The sequence below is a fragment of the Strongylocentrotus purpuratus genome, unplaced genomic scaffold, assembly GCF_000002235.5.
Source record: "Strongylocentrotus purpuratus isolate Spur 01 unplaced genomic scaffold, Spur_5.0 spur5_scaffold_4, whole genome shotgun sequence".
In the NCBI taxonomy this organism is placed as follows: Eukaryota; Metazoa; Echinodermata; class Echinoidea; order Camarodonta; family Strongylocentrotidae; genus Strongylocentrotus; species Strongylocentrotus purpuratus.
The window spans coordinates 1,876,595-1,894,333 of NW_022145610.1; the positions used below are offsets into that span (position 1 = coordinate 1,876,595).

Sequence of the window (17,739 nt, forward strand, 5' to 3'; positions counted from 1 at the left end):
AGATTGGGAATGCTAGCTGCTTCATTCCAAATATAGTACAAAGAGTGTGTTTGAGTATTAAGAATTGACATAAATGCATCGCAAACTTATCTCATGTATTTCATGTTGGATGTCATGGGATTGATGGTTCATTATGGGATAGCGGAAAAGCACAAGCACATTTCATCCGCTGAGACCCAGGAAGGCATAAGTTCATGTTCTTTTACACAAAGCTGTAATGCCCTTCTGGCTGTGTCCATTCATATATGTACATCGGGTCTTGTGGGTTGCTTATTTGGCACTTGTGTAATATCTATCTAGGTATGTACATATCAATTGGTTTGTGCAGGCCTATGTTCCTATTCAGTTCTTACAGTATATTTACATGTCTGCTATTTGTTGTTATATGCTGAACAGTTATCAGTGCAATTTTGTTATCATATGAATTGGTTAATGCAAATTTTCAGTTGATGATAATATTTATGACTTCTCCCTTTCCCCCAAAAATAAGTTGTATATAATCAGCATAATTTCAAGTTTACATCTTGCGAGTGATTAAATTGAATTTCTACATTTTGTGTGAGAAATTGGAATGCTTTTCTGTATGGCTTAGGACATTATATATTTGTAACAGAAAATGTTCGCAAATGTATGCAATAAATACCTGATTAGTTACAAACATGTATAATAATGTTCCCTCGATTTAAGAAAATATCAAAGTATATACATGTATGTGGAAGAGCTTGAGCTTGTGTTATTTTGTAGATGTGTGTTTGTTTTGTTTTGTATTGTGTTGTTTTGTCCATTACATTGCATACCATTCATTCTGCATGTGCATGTGTGAGAAGGCTACCCTGTTTCACTATGACATGGCGGTAGCTGTCATGTGGTAAGTTTCCGCTTGCGTGTGAGCTCATTAACCACTCGGCATGCTGTAGTAACCTAGCTGTATACCATCTTGCATCAACATCTCCGCTGCTTGTTGTATTGGCCTTATGAGATCTGTCAACGCTTCATGCTCAATAGAACCGCAGCCCCCACCCTCGCCCCACCCCACCCCCTCATCATCACATCACTCATCACACACCACATACAGGTAAACTCATACATCCCATCGTGCCATGCTGCTAATGTGTACATAGAACGCATGCTGAGGTGGAGGGCAGAGTCAGACTAACAAACTAACAGCTACCCCCTTCTTGCTTTCATGGAATAAAAAAAAAAAATATCTTTCCAGATGTGATATCAATTGTAAAAAACAAACAACATCCCTGTATGTCCTCAAATCCTTCCTGTAACGATGGCCCTATTTTTCTGTTTTTTCATGACTGTCTATTCTCATCGTATCATCTAGGCTTAAATCCTTTTTTATTTAATAATAATATAATGATAATAATAATGTTATCATTTACTATGTAGCGCTCTCACACAGTTGTTTAAAGGTGGGAAAATTGGTTAAGTAAATACATTGTTTAACATGTATATTATTTTTAAAAAGCATATAATACAGACATACAATATTATGTGTTTACAAAGCAAATTACTTTTGGGTCTATTGTTAAAACAGAGCATTAATATTTTTGAGCGGGTTATTGAATCAAAAGCTCATTATTCTGTTAATCATTGAAACTACTTTGAAAGAAGAGATTCTTGATAATCCATGGTTCTATTATGCGGCCAGAAACAAAACCTGGGAATTCTGTTGAAATATTATTTCCAACTTTGAAAACAAAAACAGAATTTTAATTTTGATCATTCATAACAGTAATTAAATGACTTGAATGTGTTGTTGAGGTATTATATCCCAAATCCAAGATTTAAATCAGATTTCATCCTTTCTGACTTTTATTATATGTCATGGGATAAATCTTCCAAGTGGTAGGATTACTTCTAGCTCAGACCTTTTACTATTTACATCCAAATTTTTGAATTTTGAGGAAAATTTAGATCTTCTTTCATCTTGAAAGACCACTACTTATTGCTGAATGGGCTACCCTGACAAAAGATTAGAAATAAATAAATAAATAAATCTTCTTTGATATTTCCTCTTTTCTATTTGCCATCTTCCTTTAAGAATCTCCCATTATCCCCCTAATTTTTTTCCCTCATTCTATTCCCCTGCCTCTCCCCCTGACTTTTCACCTAACCCTTGAACCCATTCTCTCATTCCTATATCTTTATTCAAAGTATAAATTCCTGAATAACTCTCTTCAAAAAAAAAATTCCCCGGCTTCCTGTTCCCTTTGTGGGCCCCCGGTACCTGTTTCTCAGTCTCTTTGTCTGACCAAAGGGCCCCCGGTCCTTGTTTCTCAGTCTCTTTGTCTAACCAAAGACCTTGCTCCCTCATGCCTCTTAGACGATCCCAGTGGCGACTCCAAGAGCTGGTATCGGAGGCTTTACCATCAGCTGAATGTTCACGGCGTACCTTGGCTGTGCCCATCCTGCGATAATTGTCACTGTCCTTGTGTTTGTGAGTGTAGCTGTTCCTGCCAAATGAGAAAGAAAGCCAACAACAACAAAGAACAAGGTCCTTACTCATCTTCTTCACTGTGGTATTTTACTTTAATATAAGAAAAGGATTTGCGTGATTGTTTTCCTCATATGTGTGTTGAATGTTTTATTCAATTGTTTTTGTTTGTTCAGATCATGCATCCAGTTGTTTGCTGTTGTATTTAGACAGTTCTATGATGCTTGTTTCATGTGTTCAGAATGTTTGCTTGGTTTTGTGACTAAAATGAAAACAGACAATTTGAACAGTTGTAAGACTTTTAGTTCATGTAGCAGTATGTCTTTGTAAAATACTATTTTTATTTTTTGAACTAATATTGAAAATTATGATGAATACAACCATTAGAGTCTTTTCTTGAGCTGAAACTTTGTCTAATGGAGCTTTCAGAAATGGGTGAAAAACATCATTCTAAGACAGCATAGTCTGTCAACAAATAACACAATCAAACAAGGAAGAGTTACGCAGAGGTACCTTGATCAGCTAGAGTATAACGTAACAGAGAAAAACATGATTGGAGGGAGTTCCTTGGATACAGATGATGTCATTCATTTTCAAAAGAAGAAAGGGATATGTTTATGTGATACTATCTAGCAAGAGCAGTTGAGGTAAGCCTTCCTCCCTGGCAGAGTTTAGGGGGTGCGGCACTTTGTCGAGTAAGAATTATGGGGCGTGGCACCCTTCAAGACTAGGGAAAAGAGTTGCAGAAGCTCTTCATGGCAGAGCAGCCTGTCATTCCATCAAGCAAGAAAGGGTCAGTGTGGCACCCTTTTTTTAGTACCTTCTTAGGACCTGATAAAGTTTATGGAATTTTTTTTTCAAACATGTGTAGCATCCCATGGTGGTTGTAACACCCTGCTTAGGATAAATAAGAAAGTTGTAGAACCCTTTAATTGCAGAGAACCGAGAAGCAAGTTGCACTTTATCAAATAATACAGGGTAGATGTAGCACAGTAGCACCCCTTTCGACCAAGAAAAATGTGGTACTTGGCCATCAAAGTGAGATAGGGTAGGTGTTGTACCTCTTCACTTCAGAGTAAAATATGATGAGGTTCTTGTTCCCCACCATGGCGGGGATTAGCAGCTACGGCACTCCAGCAAGTAAGAAAGATGAGGTGTAGCACCTTTTTAGGATGAAGAGAAGATTGTGAAACTCCCTTATCACCGGTAAACTTAAGAGGCTCATCGTCAGGAAGGTTGGGCCGTTGCATGTGGCACCCGTTTGGGACAGACATAAAAGTTGCAGAGTAACATGTACTTGTGCAGTCTCCCACACATGTTATTAGATAGTTTGGGTGTGGCCCTCTTCCCAGGCACTGCATGACTGAGGTTAATACATCAGACAAAGAGAGGCTCCTCTTTGCTCCATGGAAAAGTGGGCGTGACATAGGAGGAAGGATATTGTTTAGTGTATCAAGACTTGGTAGAGTGTATGCTGAAAATTCCATGTAACATGCCCAAACCTCTTGACATGGTCTAATGCCAAGAAACATTAGAAGGGTTGAAGTCAACAGAAACTCAAGTCAGCAAAGTGTTATTTCATATATCCAAATAAAGTGTCAACCCAGTTCCAGCCACACACAAAAAAAAGAGTTTAGACTTTTTAATTTTTAAAGAAATCTATGTGTACCTCATCTGAAGAATTAGTGTGATTACAGATAAACTTGCACTCATAAGAGTGAAACATTTGATTGGCCGGAATGTCAAAATCAGACACTGTAACGAGAACTGAGAGGAATAAAGTGTATGATAACAAGCTCTGATTGGTTAGCACATATATATATATATATACACCAATATGGAAGCCTTAGTTACCAATCAGTTTAACTCTTTTTTGCCATTTATATTGTTTGATTTGAGCTTCAGAAGAATTGCTTCTGGTTGTCTTACGTCAATCTCTTCTTTGATTCCGTAGCTCACAAGTAATTCATCTGTTCAAATCTATTGTACATGTTTCTGTTAGGAAGATCTGGGCCCTTCCTATAAAGAGTTGATATCAATCACAACCATGTACATAAGAGATAGGAGACTGCAAACTTAAGTTGATTGGAGGACTTACGATTGATTTGGATCAATCGTAAGTCTTTATAAGACGGGGCCTAGACATTGTATTTTATGATCTTATGAGTTTAGATGTAGATTGCAATGCATTTAGATGTAGATCAGTCAAAATTTATAATGAACTCTTTATCCGCTTTGGTCGAGCAACGGAAGAGACAGTCGTGGAGTGCCACATTGGACTTTTGCCACATGTTTACGGAGAATGTACAACAATGTATATCGCAACAATGTAGCAGTCTCGAATTTCAATTTATAGCAAATAAAGAGTTCTGTGTAATTGAGAACAATCACCTGTAAAGCATGATATATGTGTGTCCATGCAAGAGATATTGAAGTGACTGCATTATAAATTATGATCCCCATTTTTGCACATTACCATTTAGAGATGGTTTCTCTTTTTGCATCTCTTGTTTTTGGTTTGAATTGAAACAGATGATGCTTGTGTACATGTTTGAGTTCTTTGAGCTAGCTGCATCCGTTTGCAGTGCAATACAGTATTTCTCTTCCAACTAAATGTCAAGAGAGGGCAGTATATACACAAAACCAGGAAAAAAACGTGTTAAAGATGAAGTTGAGTTCTGGTCATGCGACTGCATTGTGAAAGAAACGGTGTGAAATAGACCAGAAAAGGTTGATCATCTAGCATATAAGAATTTGTGTGTATTGCAAGGTTCTGGAATCATCAAAATAATAAGAAATTTGGCCAAGTCTTGGTAAAGTTACAAACACTGTACCCAGAAAGATGTATACGAACACGTGGCGTAAAAATCCTACCCTGGAGTTTTACGATGTTACAGGACATATTTAGAATATTAAGGCATTTGAAGAGCCATGCTTTTCAGGGAACATGTTTTATCTGATGTTCTTCCACACTTGCATAATAAGAATGATAACGCTCACAAATTATTTTTCACCTCTTCCCAGAACTCAACCTTCTCTTTAAATCTAGTAGCTTAATTTGGGTAAACAGAATCACTGCCAAATGAATCAGATATTTTGGAGCTAAACATGTGATGGCCAGTTGCACTCTTAGGGCTGTTATTAGTGTGATTTATATCCCGTTCAGACTAAAGGGAAAGAAACGTCATATAAAGAATCATTGTATAGTGAAAGGGGGTGTTCAGACTAGAAAAGGACATCACAAAAACTAATTTTGAAAAGGTAAATTGACCTGACAGCTGGCCAAAAATCAGATTACGATGAGCCCTGCCCAGTTATTTGGTTTTCTTACAAAACGACGTTTAGACTAAGAGTGGGAACCTGATTCCGCTTTATCAAGTTTAACATGCGTTTTTTATATGACATTCATTTGTTCGTCCTCACCATTCTCATATACGCAATGTAACTATAATTCTGGTAGGCTGAACGTGTGTTTAAACCACTGAAACTTGTAAATTTTAAGTTGCCACATCGAGTTTTGATAATTGCTCCTTGGATAGACATCAGTTATTTTGTCATTTATTTTACATAATGCATTCTCTTGTTTCAACGCCAGTGTTGGCTCAGTTGTAAGTGGGAATTCAGTCAAAATTGTATGTAACCCTGGTATTTTTGCTTTCGTGTTCACACAGAAGCGGAAGACGAGAACGATGAATCGTTTCATCCCAAGCCGATGGTTCCTTATAGCGCCCTCTTTATATTTAGCACCACCAACCCGTAAGTACATCATACACAGACTTGGAGGAGACAAACTCATGTCATTGATGATACAGTCAAATTGTTCTTATACCATAGTTGGTTTGTTTGAATGATAAATGAAACAGAATATTGAGATGCATTCATGTGTAATCCTTGTTCAGAGATGATGCAGCAAAACCATTCATCTTTTTGTTGTTGGTATGATAGTGTAAAGTGTAATACACATCATATTTCTATATCTTATAACACAGAGTTGAGTAAATGTACACAGGACCTGTGTTACGTGCAGTTGACATTTATTTAGATGTATCTATAAAAAGAACAAGCCTTTTTTTTTTATAAACTACTGTTGTTGTCTTTTCATAGAGCAGATTCCTATTCTTCAAGCATTTTCCAACATTAAAGGGTTCATTTTATAAAGACAAAAAGAAATTAGATATATTCCATTTAGAGCACATTATACTCCACAAACTCACTCTATTAAAGTAGAAGTGTCCATTGGATGTTCCGCTGCAGTCAACTCTAAGGTACCATAGCTAGACGTCTCAAATTTCTTAAACTCAAATTAATTCTGACCGTAATTCATTTACATGTATTTTAATGTTTGTTTTATTCTCACTTTCATTTCTCTCCTTCACAGTGTACGCCGTTTCTGTCACTACATAGTCACACTACGCTACTTCGACACGATGATTATGGTTGTGATTGCCCTTAGTAGTATTGCCTTAGCTGCAGAAGACCCCATAGATCCCGACAACAAAAGAAACAAAGTATGTTCATCTTCTGTTCTACTCCTCTCTTGAATAATTTTTAGCAAGTTTTGTAAAACATATTTCCTTATGCACATACATGTTACTGAACTGAACTTAATAAAAGTCAAGTTGCGATTGATCGCAACTCAGATCAAAACGCAACTTGCAATCAAACATAACTGCGCATTGCATTAAGAGAGTTGCGTTTGAAATCAAAGACAACTCTTCATGCAAAGTTGCGTTTGATTTGTAGGACTTGCGCTTGATTCTTCATGCAAAAGGGCCCAGGCCAGCTCAAGACTTTCAGGGGTGGAGTAAAATTGCGTTTGAACTAGGTTTAGACCAGTTTTTTCTTTCAGAGGCTGGTGTTCCTTTGACAGCAGGTGCCTATGAAAAAATTAAATATTGCAAAAAGGGCACTGCCAGTGTTTGATCCCATTTGTCCAGTGTTCCCATCTGTGCTACCGTTTTGTATAGAACTATCAATACCCATTGCCTACGCGGACTGGCTGATCCCTGTAATCCCTGTAGATTATTACATACACTCGCATTTCTAAGCGGTTCTCAATCCTAATTCAGCTTTGCCACGTAGTGATTCATTGTACACTTTACCTAAGGAATAAGTGGTGGTGGTGGTCATTTTACCTGACCGCTAAGAAAGCATAAACCGACGGCTTGAGGTCCACTCCGAGGGACCTGGTAATGAGGATTAATGCCTTACTAGCGCATCAACTTGGTTTCGAACCCGGGTTGCCGGATTACGAGACCACTGCTCTACCAACTGAGCTATTGCGCCTCTATCTAATGAAGAATAAGATTTTGTTTGAATAAATCTGCAAAATTTCTTTTATATCTATCCCTCTCCTTTCAGGTTCTAGAATACTTTGACTACATCTTCACAGGAATCTTCACCATTGAGATGGTACTGAAGATCATGGACATGGGTCTCCTCCTTCACAAGGGCGCCTACATGCGAGACCTCTGGAACATCCTGGATGCTATAGTGGTTGTTTGTGCCTTATTTGCTTACGCCTACCGGGGGTGAGTTGACCGTTCTTTGACTTTGGGCCGGTGCCGATACCACAATGTGTTGTACCGGACATTGATCATTCTCTACCTTACCGATAATACCATATACAGTCAAACCTGCTTTAGTGACCACCTGTCTACAAAGACCACATTTGTTGTTTACCTTGGAAATAGTTTCTCATTGAAACATGTACTAAAGGAACCTGTCTATAAAGTCCACCTGTCTACAAAGGCCACTTTTTGTGTTTCCCTTCCGGTGGTCGCTATAGACAAGTTTGACTGTATCATGCGATTCTCTTTTGAGATGAAATAATGAAAAACAGACCCAAATACTGGACCTGCCATTCCCCAGTATGGCTCAGATCAGGGCTATTTTCTTCAGTAACTGTTTTGTCAGTAAGAGGGTAAGGATTGTATGAATGTCCGTACCATACACTGTGCAATGGCCAATGGTTGGATACTATCCTGCAAATAGTTGCTTATTCTTGTCTAAAGGTTTTGTTTGAATCTGCAAAGTTGTTGTATTCATTTATACAGAGCATGAAATACAGTGAAGAGCTGCACAAATTGCCTCAAAATACATTCCTCAAATTTGGGTTCTATTTATACATGTACATGTATGTCATATATATTGGTCTGGACATACTGTGTTGGGTCATAACATACTTCAAGCCCAACTGTTTTTTATGTAGAAAGTCACCAAGTGGACAGATCGATACTTCACATTGAGCACTGTTTGTAGCTCTGTATGTTAAGGGATCTCAAAGAATTTGATCTTAACAATTGAAAACTGTGGAACAAAATTCAAACCTGCAAAGTATCACCCTTAAGAAGAAAAAAAGGCCTTTATGCAACTTTCTTCAGATTCTCCAGTTCTCAGATGATGACAAGAAATTTGAAATTGAATTTTATAAAAGATCAAAAACATCCCACCAGTTTTAAAGTTTGAATTGAGAAAGATCCAATCATGTTATTTGCCTTAAAGTTTTGATTCAAACGAGTGAACAATGCGAAGACACAAACAAAAATTGTGCATGCTCTATTTAATAAATCTCAGTAATTATTCCTTCTTCCAATTCTCAAGATTATTAAGTTTTATAAGTCTGAACACTGTTTGCCCTGTGTGATTTTTAAGAGTGCATGAAGATTTAATAGTCATGTGTGAATGGAATATTTGATTATGACCTTTGAGCTATTGGTAGGAGTTTGAGATGGGTAGCATGGCCATGTGATCTTCTCTTCTCATGCATTGGGTAACATGCATGTATAGGGTGTGGCAAAAAAAAAACTTGCTTTCATGATTAACCTCATTTCACTGCATGTATTCTTTCCAGAGTCAACAAAGAGGAGCTTGAATATCTATCATTTCAAAGGCAATTGGCAAAGCAAACAAAGAAATTCTTTTTCTTTCATTTTTTTGCATGTACTAAATGTTCTCCTAATGGCAGATACTGCAGGCTGACTAATTAATATAAACATGTCAAAATGCAATCTCTACCTTGTGGAGAATTACGCCATTTTTGTAAAAGACACATCTTTCAATTTTACATATTGACAAGAAAATGTATTGCTTGGGTATATGCCTCTTTACTGATTTTTCACCGTGTTTCTATTTTTTATTTCCTTTTTCTCTGTGTGATATCAAACGCCCTTGCATTAGGGATGAGACAGATGGTGCCAGGTAACTTGTGTGCCAAAAAAATATTTTAAAAAAATAAAATAAAAAGTAGAGTATTTCTCCTAACACCTCTTTCCTCCTGTTTGGGGTGCAATTGCTTTTTTGTGTATCTTTTTGAATTCCAAACTTGTGAGTAGGGACTAAAGGGGAAGCAGCCCCTTGTGTTTATCACCCACTCCCCCCTCTCCTTTGTGTTTGTGCAAGTATTTAAATGCATTATTCAAATCCATTATAATATTAATGATAGATGAGAAATACCAAGTGTGCCCTCCCCCCAAAAAAAAACAATCAGAAGATCCAAATAAATTCTTTCATGTTTTGCGAGGTCAGCCAAATTATGCATACTGCTGAGACAAAAATGGAGTTTTATGTTTACAGAACATTTAAACTTACATGAGTGCTTATATCACAACTGTGGCAGAGCTTAGTTGTCTTTCATCTTTCATTTTATTGGACCGTTTTGTGAAATATATAGAATGAAGTCCCAAAAGTTAAAGCCAAACTAAGTGTAGACTAATCAGAGCATGGGGAAATCTTTTCTTGTATTTTTTATTTATAAAAAACTTTCTTGCTAAGGATTTCATAATCAATTAGTGTAGTGACTTTGTAGGATTTAGAACCTTCCCCCTCCCCCATTATACTTACTCTTTCCCCTTCCCCTCCCTTATGTGTATCTTTGAGAACTATTCTGAGAAACCCTATGCATTTATTCATGCTCTTGACAATGTGGACGCACCATAACACACTGTGACGACAAAGATGTGTATACACATTGCAGTATGACTGAAGAGAAGACTTCACAATGTTTGAAATGCGAACACACTGTTCCCACAGTTTGCATAATGTGCCCACAGAGAAGATTCACATTGTGTATCTACCACAGTGTGAACACAGATGATTTGAAATACGTTCACAGTGTGAACACAGTGTCTTTACTGTAGCCATTGAGAAAAATTACTTTGGCCAATCGGTTTTCAGTCCTTGGTCACAGAAAATCACAGTGTGAATACTTTACATTACATACTTACACAATACTTAAAATACTGTGGCTACAAATCACCACAGTGTGATTGTTGTACATTGTAACGGAAGGAAACATCTGGAATATTTTGACTGTGATAAACTGTGACACACTGTGACAAAGAACCACAATGTAAGACCAGAGAAAGGACTTAATGTATTTACAGAGTGTTTCGAGGAAAGTGTGAACACGCTCTACCACACTGTTTTTACAGTGCCATAGAGAGACCATAGTGTACCTGTACCATAGTATGAGCACACATGATTTGAGGTATTTTGAACATTGACCGTGTAAAAAACCCTTTGAGTTTGACCATACTGTTCTCACACTTTTCCCCACATTTCATGACGGTGTGTGTATGTACCACAGTTTAAAGACAAAGGAGTGGGGGAGGGGGGGGGGACCTTCTTAGCATTGCCCGTATAAACTGGCCCATACATTATGAAGTCTTGAGTAATGTGTGTAACGAGTAAGGCGAGGCGTCAAAAATAAATATACCAGCCACAGCAGCTAACTGCACTTGTGCGTCCTGGCTGCATTTTTGTCTCGCCTGCGTAGCAAAAAGCGAGACATAGGCGCCGCTTTTCCGGTGACGGCGGCGGCGGCGGCGACGGCGACGGCGACGGCGACGGCGACGGCGACGGCGACGGCGACGGCGACGGCGTCAACATCAAAAACTTAACCTAAGGTTAAGTTTTTGAATTTTTGGTATAATTTTTAAAGTATAAGTTCTTAGTCAATGAAACTTTGACTATAGGGTAATCAAGTATCCCCAATCATGTGAGTAGAATTTCAGATCACAAAGTCAAGGTCAAAGGTCATTTCAGGTCAACAGACTTGGACTATGTTGTAGCATCATCATCGAAAACTTAACCTAAGGTTAAGTTTTTGAATTTTTGATATAATTTTGAAAGTATAAGTTCTTAGTCAATGAAACTTGGACTATAGGGTTATCGAGTCTCCCCAATTCTGTGAGTAGAATTTCAGGTCACTAAGTTAAGGTCAAAGGCCATTTAAGGTCAACAAACTTAGACTTTGTTGTGGCATCAACATTAAGATTTTCAAAATGCTTCTTCTTCGTTATTTTTCAACCGATTTTGATTCTGATTGTTTCATATGATAGGGCTAGGAGGGGATTTAAAATTTATACACAGAATCGTGAAATTCATTATCTATGCTAATTTATGCAAATTTATTCGAAATCACAAAAAAGGCTTCTTCTCCTTCATTTCTCGACCGATTTTGATTTGGTTTGCTTTATATCGTAGAGCTAACTTTGGTACACTAAACTTCTACACAGAATTTTGAAATTGTTCTCCATTAATTAATTATGGTAATTTATGCAAATTTATTCCAAAAATAACAAAAATTGCTTCTTTTCCCTCATTTCTTGACCGATTTTGCCTTATCTGGTAGAGCTAAATTTGCAACAATAAACTTCTACACAGAATTGTGAGATTTTGCTCCATTGATTATTTATGGTACTTTATGCAAATGAAATGAAATTATGTCCCTTCCAGGGCATCAAATTTCTATTTTTTGACCAGTTCAAAAGTGTACCACATAAAATTTACGATATTTGTTGTTGTGAGATGCGGATGAGCGCTACGTCATTGACGTTCTGGTTTATTATATTGAATTGCGTTATGCAGGCGAGACCGCCGAGAGCGTTTCCCTTGTTTAAATTAGCTCAGCCGGCTACCGCTGGCGGTAGGAAATGGCATTCAAAAGCATGCGCCGGCTGCCGCCTTTCGAATGGAAACCGAGCCTCAGATCCCAGCCTGGCGCAAGCCGGCTGGGCTATTAAGTGAAAAATAATTGCCCCAGCCAGGCTTCGGCCGTAATTGCAGCCTCGATGCGCCAATACGTGAGGCGGCAGCCTGCTGGTATCGATATTTTTGACGCCTCGCCTTAAAGAGTGAGACAGAGAATGTGCATATAGAGTGTGACTGTACAGATAAGGTTATTTGAAAGCCACAAGGGAAGCATTGTATACTGACATCTACAGACTTACCATTGCCCTTTGAACCTCAACTAATAGACCAATTGATGAGGTATTACTCCCTCCAACTACACAAGTTTGTATTTCTGTGAGTTAACTTTATGCAGACTTTACATCTAGCGCCCCCTCAACCTCTGCTAATAATTGTCAAACATAATTCACGTATTAGTTCTACAAGTTTGTTTTCCTGTGTGTTAACCCATTACAGACTTTATATTATAACTAGTGCCTGTTTGAGTCTCAGCTGATACTCATTTAGAGACACACATCGCCTGATGACTCTGTCTCTGTCTCAAAGTTTGTTTTCCAATGTCTTGCTCTGTCCTTCACCCCTGCATGCACATAACTCTTTATGTTTGCTCGGCTCAGAGACTTGTATTCTTTATATTGTTTCCCGTTTTCATATCCCTGTTTGCATTAAGACTTCTACCCACATCAATGACAATGTTGGAAAGGTAAAATGGTTCATTTTGCATCATCGCTGAATCACAAAATTGGTGCATAAAGGAGCTAACTAACTAAACCCATCTAATATATTGCCTCTCGTGACCTGCTGGCTTCCGTATTAAGCCTATGTGAATAAGAGAATTCAGAAGTCATCATCACTAATCTCTAATCAGCAAACGTGATCCTGTAAATTGGGTTCAGTACTAAAATCTCATTTACATTTACAGCTTCACAGGGTTTGAGGGAAGCAAAATTACTAATTCAGCATTCTTTTTCATTATTGCACTTTTCTTATATCTTCTTTCTTGAAATTTTGATCAGAATATTAAAGCCTCATAATGTGCACTATTAATATAAACTTTATAGGTTAAGTTTGAAATATGTAGGAGTTTTTTAAAGGATCATTCGCAAGTGTAAAGAATATAGCTAACTTAATAACAATACCGTATCCTAGTTGAAAGAAAATGTGTGAAAATATTTACCCAACTATTTGATAATTAATTAATGTAACTTGCATTTTAAAAAAAGCACATTCAAAAAGCCTGAATACATTTCAAAGTTGACGATTGATTTAATGTCACCAATATTTAGTTGATACAAGTGGATAAGTGTTTGCAACAGTTAGTTTAAACATTGATGGTTGTTCTACATACATGTAGGAGCTCTCGAGCTCAATAGTGATTTGCAGAAAGTCACTAACAATATAAATAATAATAATAATAAAAACATTTTATATACCGCTTGTGACATAAAAGTTTCAAAGCGCTGTACACAAATCAAGATTACTTCCAAAAAAATCAATATTACTAATGGAATTAACATTATCGGTACTTAAATTACCAAGAAAATTTTCATCAATAGTACTACGGTATAAGGAATATGAAGGTCATAATAATAATAATAATACTCAGTTTTTATATAGCGCTTATTAGAATCACTAAGTGCATCCAAACACACTTGGCTTGAGTATTATATAAACCTATGAAAAGTTTTATCATATGAATGTTCATCTAGCAAAGTGGTGATGTTTTTTCAATAAAATTTTGAAAGGATTGAAAATGTATACAATGATTTGTACTGAGATGTTGAGATGGAAAATGACATGTGGTCAGTCAAGGTTGTCGTTAGAAAGTGATGTTGATGATAATGAAACATTGTTAGACAAATCAAAACAGATATTATTGTTGAAACAGACTCTGCATTTATACCTCACTACATATGCCATTAAAAAATATGCTGTAATTCAAGCAAGTTATCATAATTATTTGCTTTTGATCAATGAATCAACAGATACATGAATGTATATAGTGTAGAGACTATCCTGTAGTATTAATGATCAAATGTTTTACAATCAATTTCTTTTTAAAGCTTACATTTTGTTATACATGTATTACACTCTCCCATTATTGCTGTAATGAATTTTATTTTCATATTGGTATTATCATTTCACCGTAATACTGAGATTGATGTGAATTCTCAGTGGAAGATTTGATGGTATTAATTCATTTTAGATTAAATATGACGCTTTCTTAGACCCTGAAATAAAGCTTTATTTTTTAAATTCCGTTCATCTGTACCCAAATAATTCTTAGATAGCCATTATAGTGTATATATATTCCATTATACATTAACAAAAATATTAACATAGACATGTATGTACATGTGTATCTTCATAACTAGTAAATACCCCTTTATATTCTCATGTTTATCTTTTGTCTAATATTCTTTTCTACATGTATATACCTTGTATATCTTACTTCTAGAACCCTTGAAATAAACCCTCATTTGTATCACCATCAATAACATTTACTAATTGTTTACTAATTCATAATGTTACAAGTACAGTATCTAAATATGTGCATAGTTATTTTTGGAAAAGGTCACAAATCTTTTGCCCTTTCCATATATCTGATTAATTATTTATCACCATTATGGAGCAATATAGATAGAATAATTTGATTTTGTTTGTTGCTACAGTTACTTGTTTATGACTTATAATTATCTGTAACTTGTCTATAATTTCTAATGCGCAAAAGCAGTACTAGAATATACCAAAATATAGTTGCTGTTACATGGTTAAATTGACTGGCTGTTATTATATCGATGGCTGACTTTTTTTCCCTTTAGATTAATTCCCTTCCCTCCCGCAAGTGTCCAATGCTAAGCAAAATAAATGAAAAACATAAGAATCTGTAAAGAACAGTTTAAACTGTCTCATTACTACTAAACTTAATCCACACCTACCCAAACCAATTATTGTCGAAGATTTCAGTTTCATCTTGTCTTTCTATTTGATAGACTTATAGATTTAAAGTGTGATATCATTAATATATTCTTTTTTAAATTGAGAAAAATTAACAGAAGACATGATAATAAGGAATACAGCTCATGAAATCCTATTAGTGACACCTGTATCTTAGTAGATCTCCAGAAATTAAAATGACGTTTGGATAGTTTACACATCAAAGTTAAATTTCCTTTGGAGGCAGAGCAAATATTGGAGTATGGAGGACTTAATTTGTTTGTCTTTTCTTTGTTGAAACAGTGGTGGAACAAGTGGAGGACCTCAGCAACTGAACACCATCAAGTCACTTAGGGTACTGAGGGTGTTACGACCGCTCAAAACCATCAAGAGAGTTCCAAAACTAAAGGTAGGCTGATGACAGTAGCTGCACATGCTGAACAATTCTTCTTCCATCGGCAGCAGATAACTTCTCAACAAAGTTTCATTTTGTCCTGAAAGTTGTTTTATGCTTTATATAGAAGAAGTTGCCCTAGATCCTCATCTATTGTGCTTCCTGAGATGACAGTAGCTGCATGTACTTTATGAATTATATCTAGACGAAACTAGTGATACTGATAATGATGATGACATCTGTTATAGCACTTCTGTAGTGCATATGTGTGCATATGTAGGTGCTTCAATATTATTGTTGCTTTGGTTGGGTTACCAACTGTGGTGCTGACAGAATTCTTTGGATCCTTTCATACCTGGGGGATGTTTCACGAAGACTAAGATCGACTTTAAGTTGGACTTAACTATGGCAGGCTGTTCATGCCACTGTTTGCTCTCACCATTATGATCTTTAGATAATATTTATCCTTCAATAATGAATTATCAACAAATGTAAACTCTGTAGATTTGTGACCATGATTTGTACGTCCCTTGAGAGACCAATGCCAGTAAATGATGAGAGCAAACAGTGGCATGAGCAGCCTGCCATAGTTAAGTCCAACTTAAAGTTAATCTCAGTCTTTGTGAAACACCCCCAGGTACCCATTTCTCACACCTAAGTGGAGACTGGCAAATGCAGTTAAATGTCCTGTCAACTCTTAAACTGTTACTGCAGTCCAATAATGAAAGGATTGAATGTTTTGATGAAAGAATCTACATTCATAATCAACTAATTCACCAACTGTGTATTGAGTAAACTGTTGTTTTTCAACTGTTTCGATGTGTCTATCCAGGCCGTGTTTGACTGCGTGGTGAACTCGGTGAAGAACGTCACCAACATCGCTATCGTCTACCTCCTCTTCATGTTCATCTTCGCCGTCATCGGCGTCCAACTCTTCAAGGGAAAATTCTTCCACTGCTCCGACCTGTCTAAAGTCACCGAGGAAGAATGCCAGTGAGTTCCGCGCTTATGATCTCCTCATCCTGCCAAATAAAATTTGATACGTTTAATACCACATAATGTGCCTACAGAGAATATGTAGTGTGTGGAAACACTATTCACAGTGACGCTGTGTTCCACACAATGTCACACATAATTTCGGAGAAGTTTTGGGATTTCTTTTATTGTATTCACTATGAAGAAGCATAATATATAACATACAACGCAGTAATTAATACATTTTGGGTATCCTCTGTGGTATTTCTTACTTCCTTTGTCTCTGTACGTTTTGGTTTTTGGTTAACTTCACCTGGAAATTAAATAAATAATAAATAAATGAATAAGTAAATAAAAACATAATTGAATTTACAAATTTACAAATCTTAACACTTCTACTTTCTGATACTTTGTTTACTGTCTTTTATAAGAAAGTGAATCAAAACGATTTTGTTTAAAATATTGAGAAACCTATTACCAATGTATCATTGAATAGCATAGACAAAATATCTTCTCCTTGGTGGGAAGTGATGTATTAATGTATTAATAGACCAGCATATATTCAGTTTAAACCTCAGCAAATATATTTATTTATTATTTATATATTTTTATTTAAACAGGGTTGCCTCTTCCCTGAATAAACTACTGTCCTTGAGGGCCCAGGAATATATATTTTAGCTTTAATATGTAGTATTTAGGCTATTCTATTTTACAGACATGTGAACCATTTCTGTCATTTCTACCTACAGGGGAAGATATTTCTTGTATGAAGGAGACCAAATTAAAGAAAGTGCTGACCGAGTGTGGGACAAGTATGAATTCAACTATGACAATGTCGCCTTAGCCATTCTCACTCTCTTCACTGTGTCAACTGGGGAGGGATGGCCAGAGTAAGTATTTCAGAATTTACAAACGTGTTTTGATTGTAATATGAATGATTGTGAATTTTAAAGTACACATGTCTAGTAAAAGTTATCATGATGATAATGGTGAGTTTGTTTACAGCACACTTGAT

At 36.5% G+C, this 17,739-nt stretch overlaps 1 protein-coding gene across 20 annotated transcripts in view; it reads left to right on the plus strand.

The window, feature by feature from the left end:
* The window catches only part of LOC574743 (non L-type Cav channel), a 189,830-nt gene that overhangs the window by 90,783 nt on the left and 81,308 nt on the right, over nucleotides 1–17,739 (plus strand). For 14 of the 20 annotated variants that reach the window (XM_030997790.1, XM_030997791.1, XM_030997789.1 and 11 more), the window contains 9 exons: nucleotides 2,336–2,506; nucleotides 6,118–6,202; nucleotides 6,825–6,954; nucleotides 7,808–7,977; nucleotides 9,626–9,646; nucleotides 13,089–13,121; nucleotides 15,659–15,764; nucleotides 16,582–16,742; nucleotides 17,474–17,614. In XM_030997790.1, the coding sequence (XP_030853650.1) occupies nucleotides 2,336–2,506; nucleotides 6,118–6,202; nucleotides 6,825–6,954; nucleotides 7,808–7,977; nucleotides 9,626–9,646; nucleotides 13,089–13,121; nucleotides 15,659–15,764; nucleotides 16,582–16,742; nucleotides 17,474–17,614 (1,018 nt within the window). The remainder of the gene's footprint in view (nucleotides 1–2,335; nucleotides 2,507–6,117; nucleotides 6,203–6,824; nucleotides 6,955–7,807; nucleotides 7,978–9,625; nucleotides 9,647–13,088; nucleotides 13,122–15,658; nucleotides 15,765–16,581; nucleotides 16,743–17,473; nucleotides 17,615–17,739) is intronic. The other 6 variants (XM_030997808.1, XM_030997795.1, XM_030997807.1 and 3 more) reach the window with 4 other exon arrangements.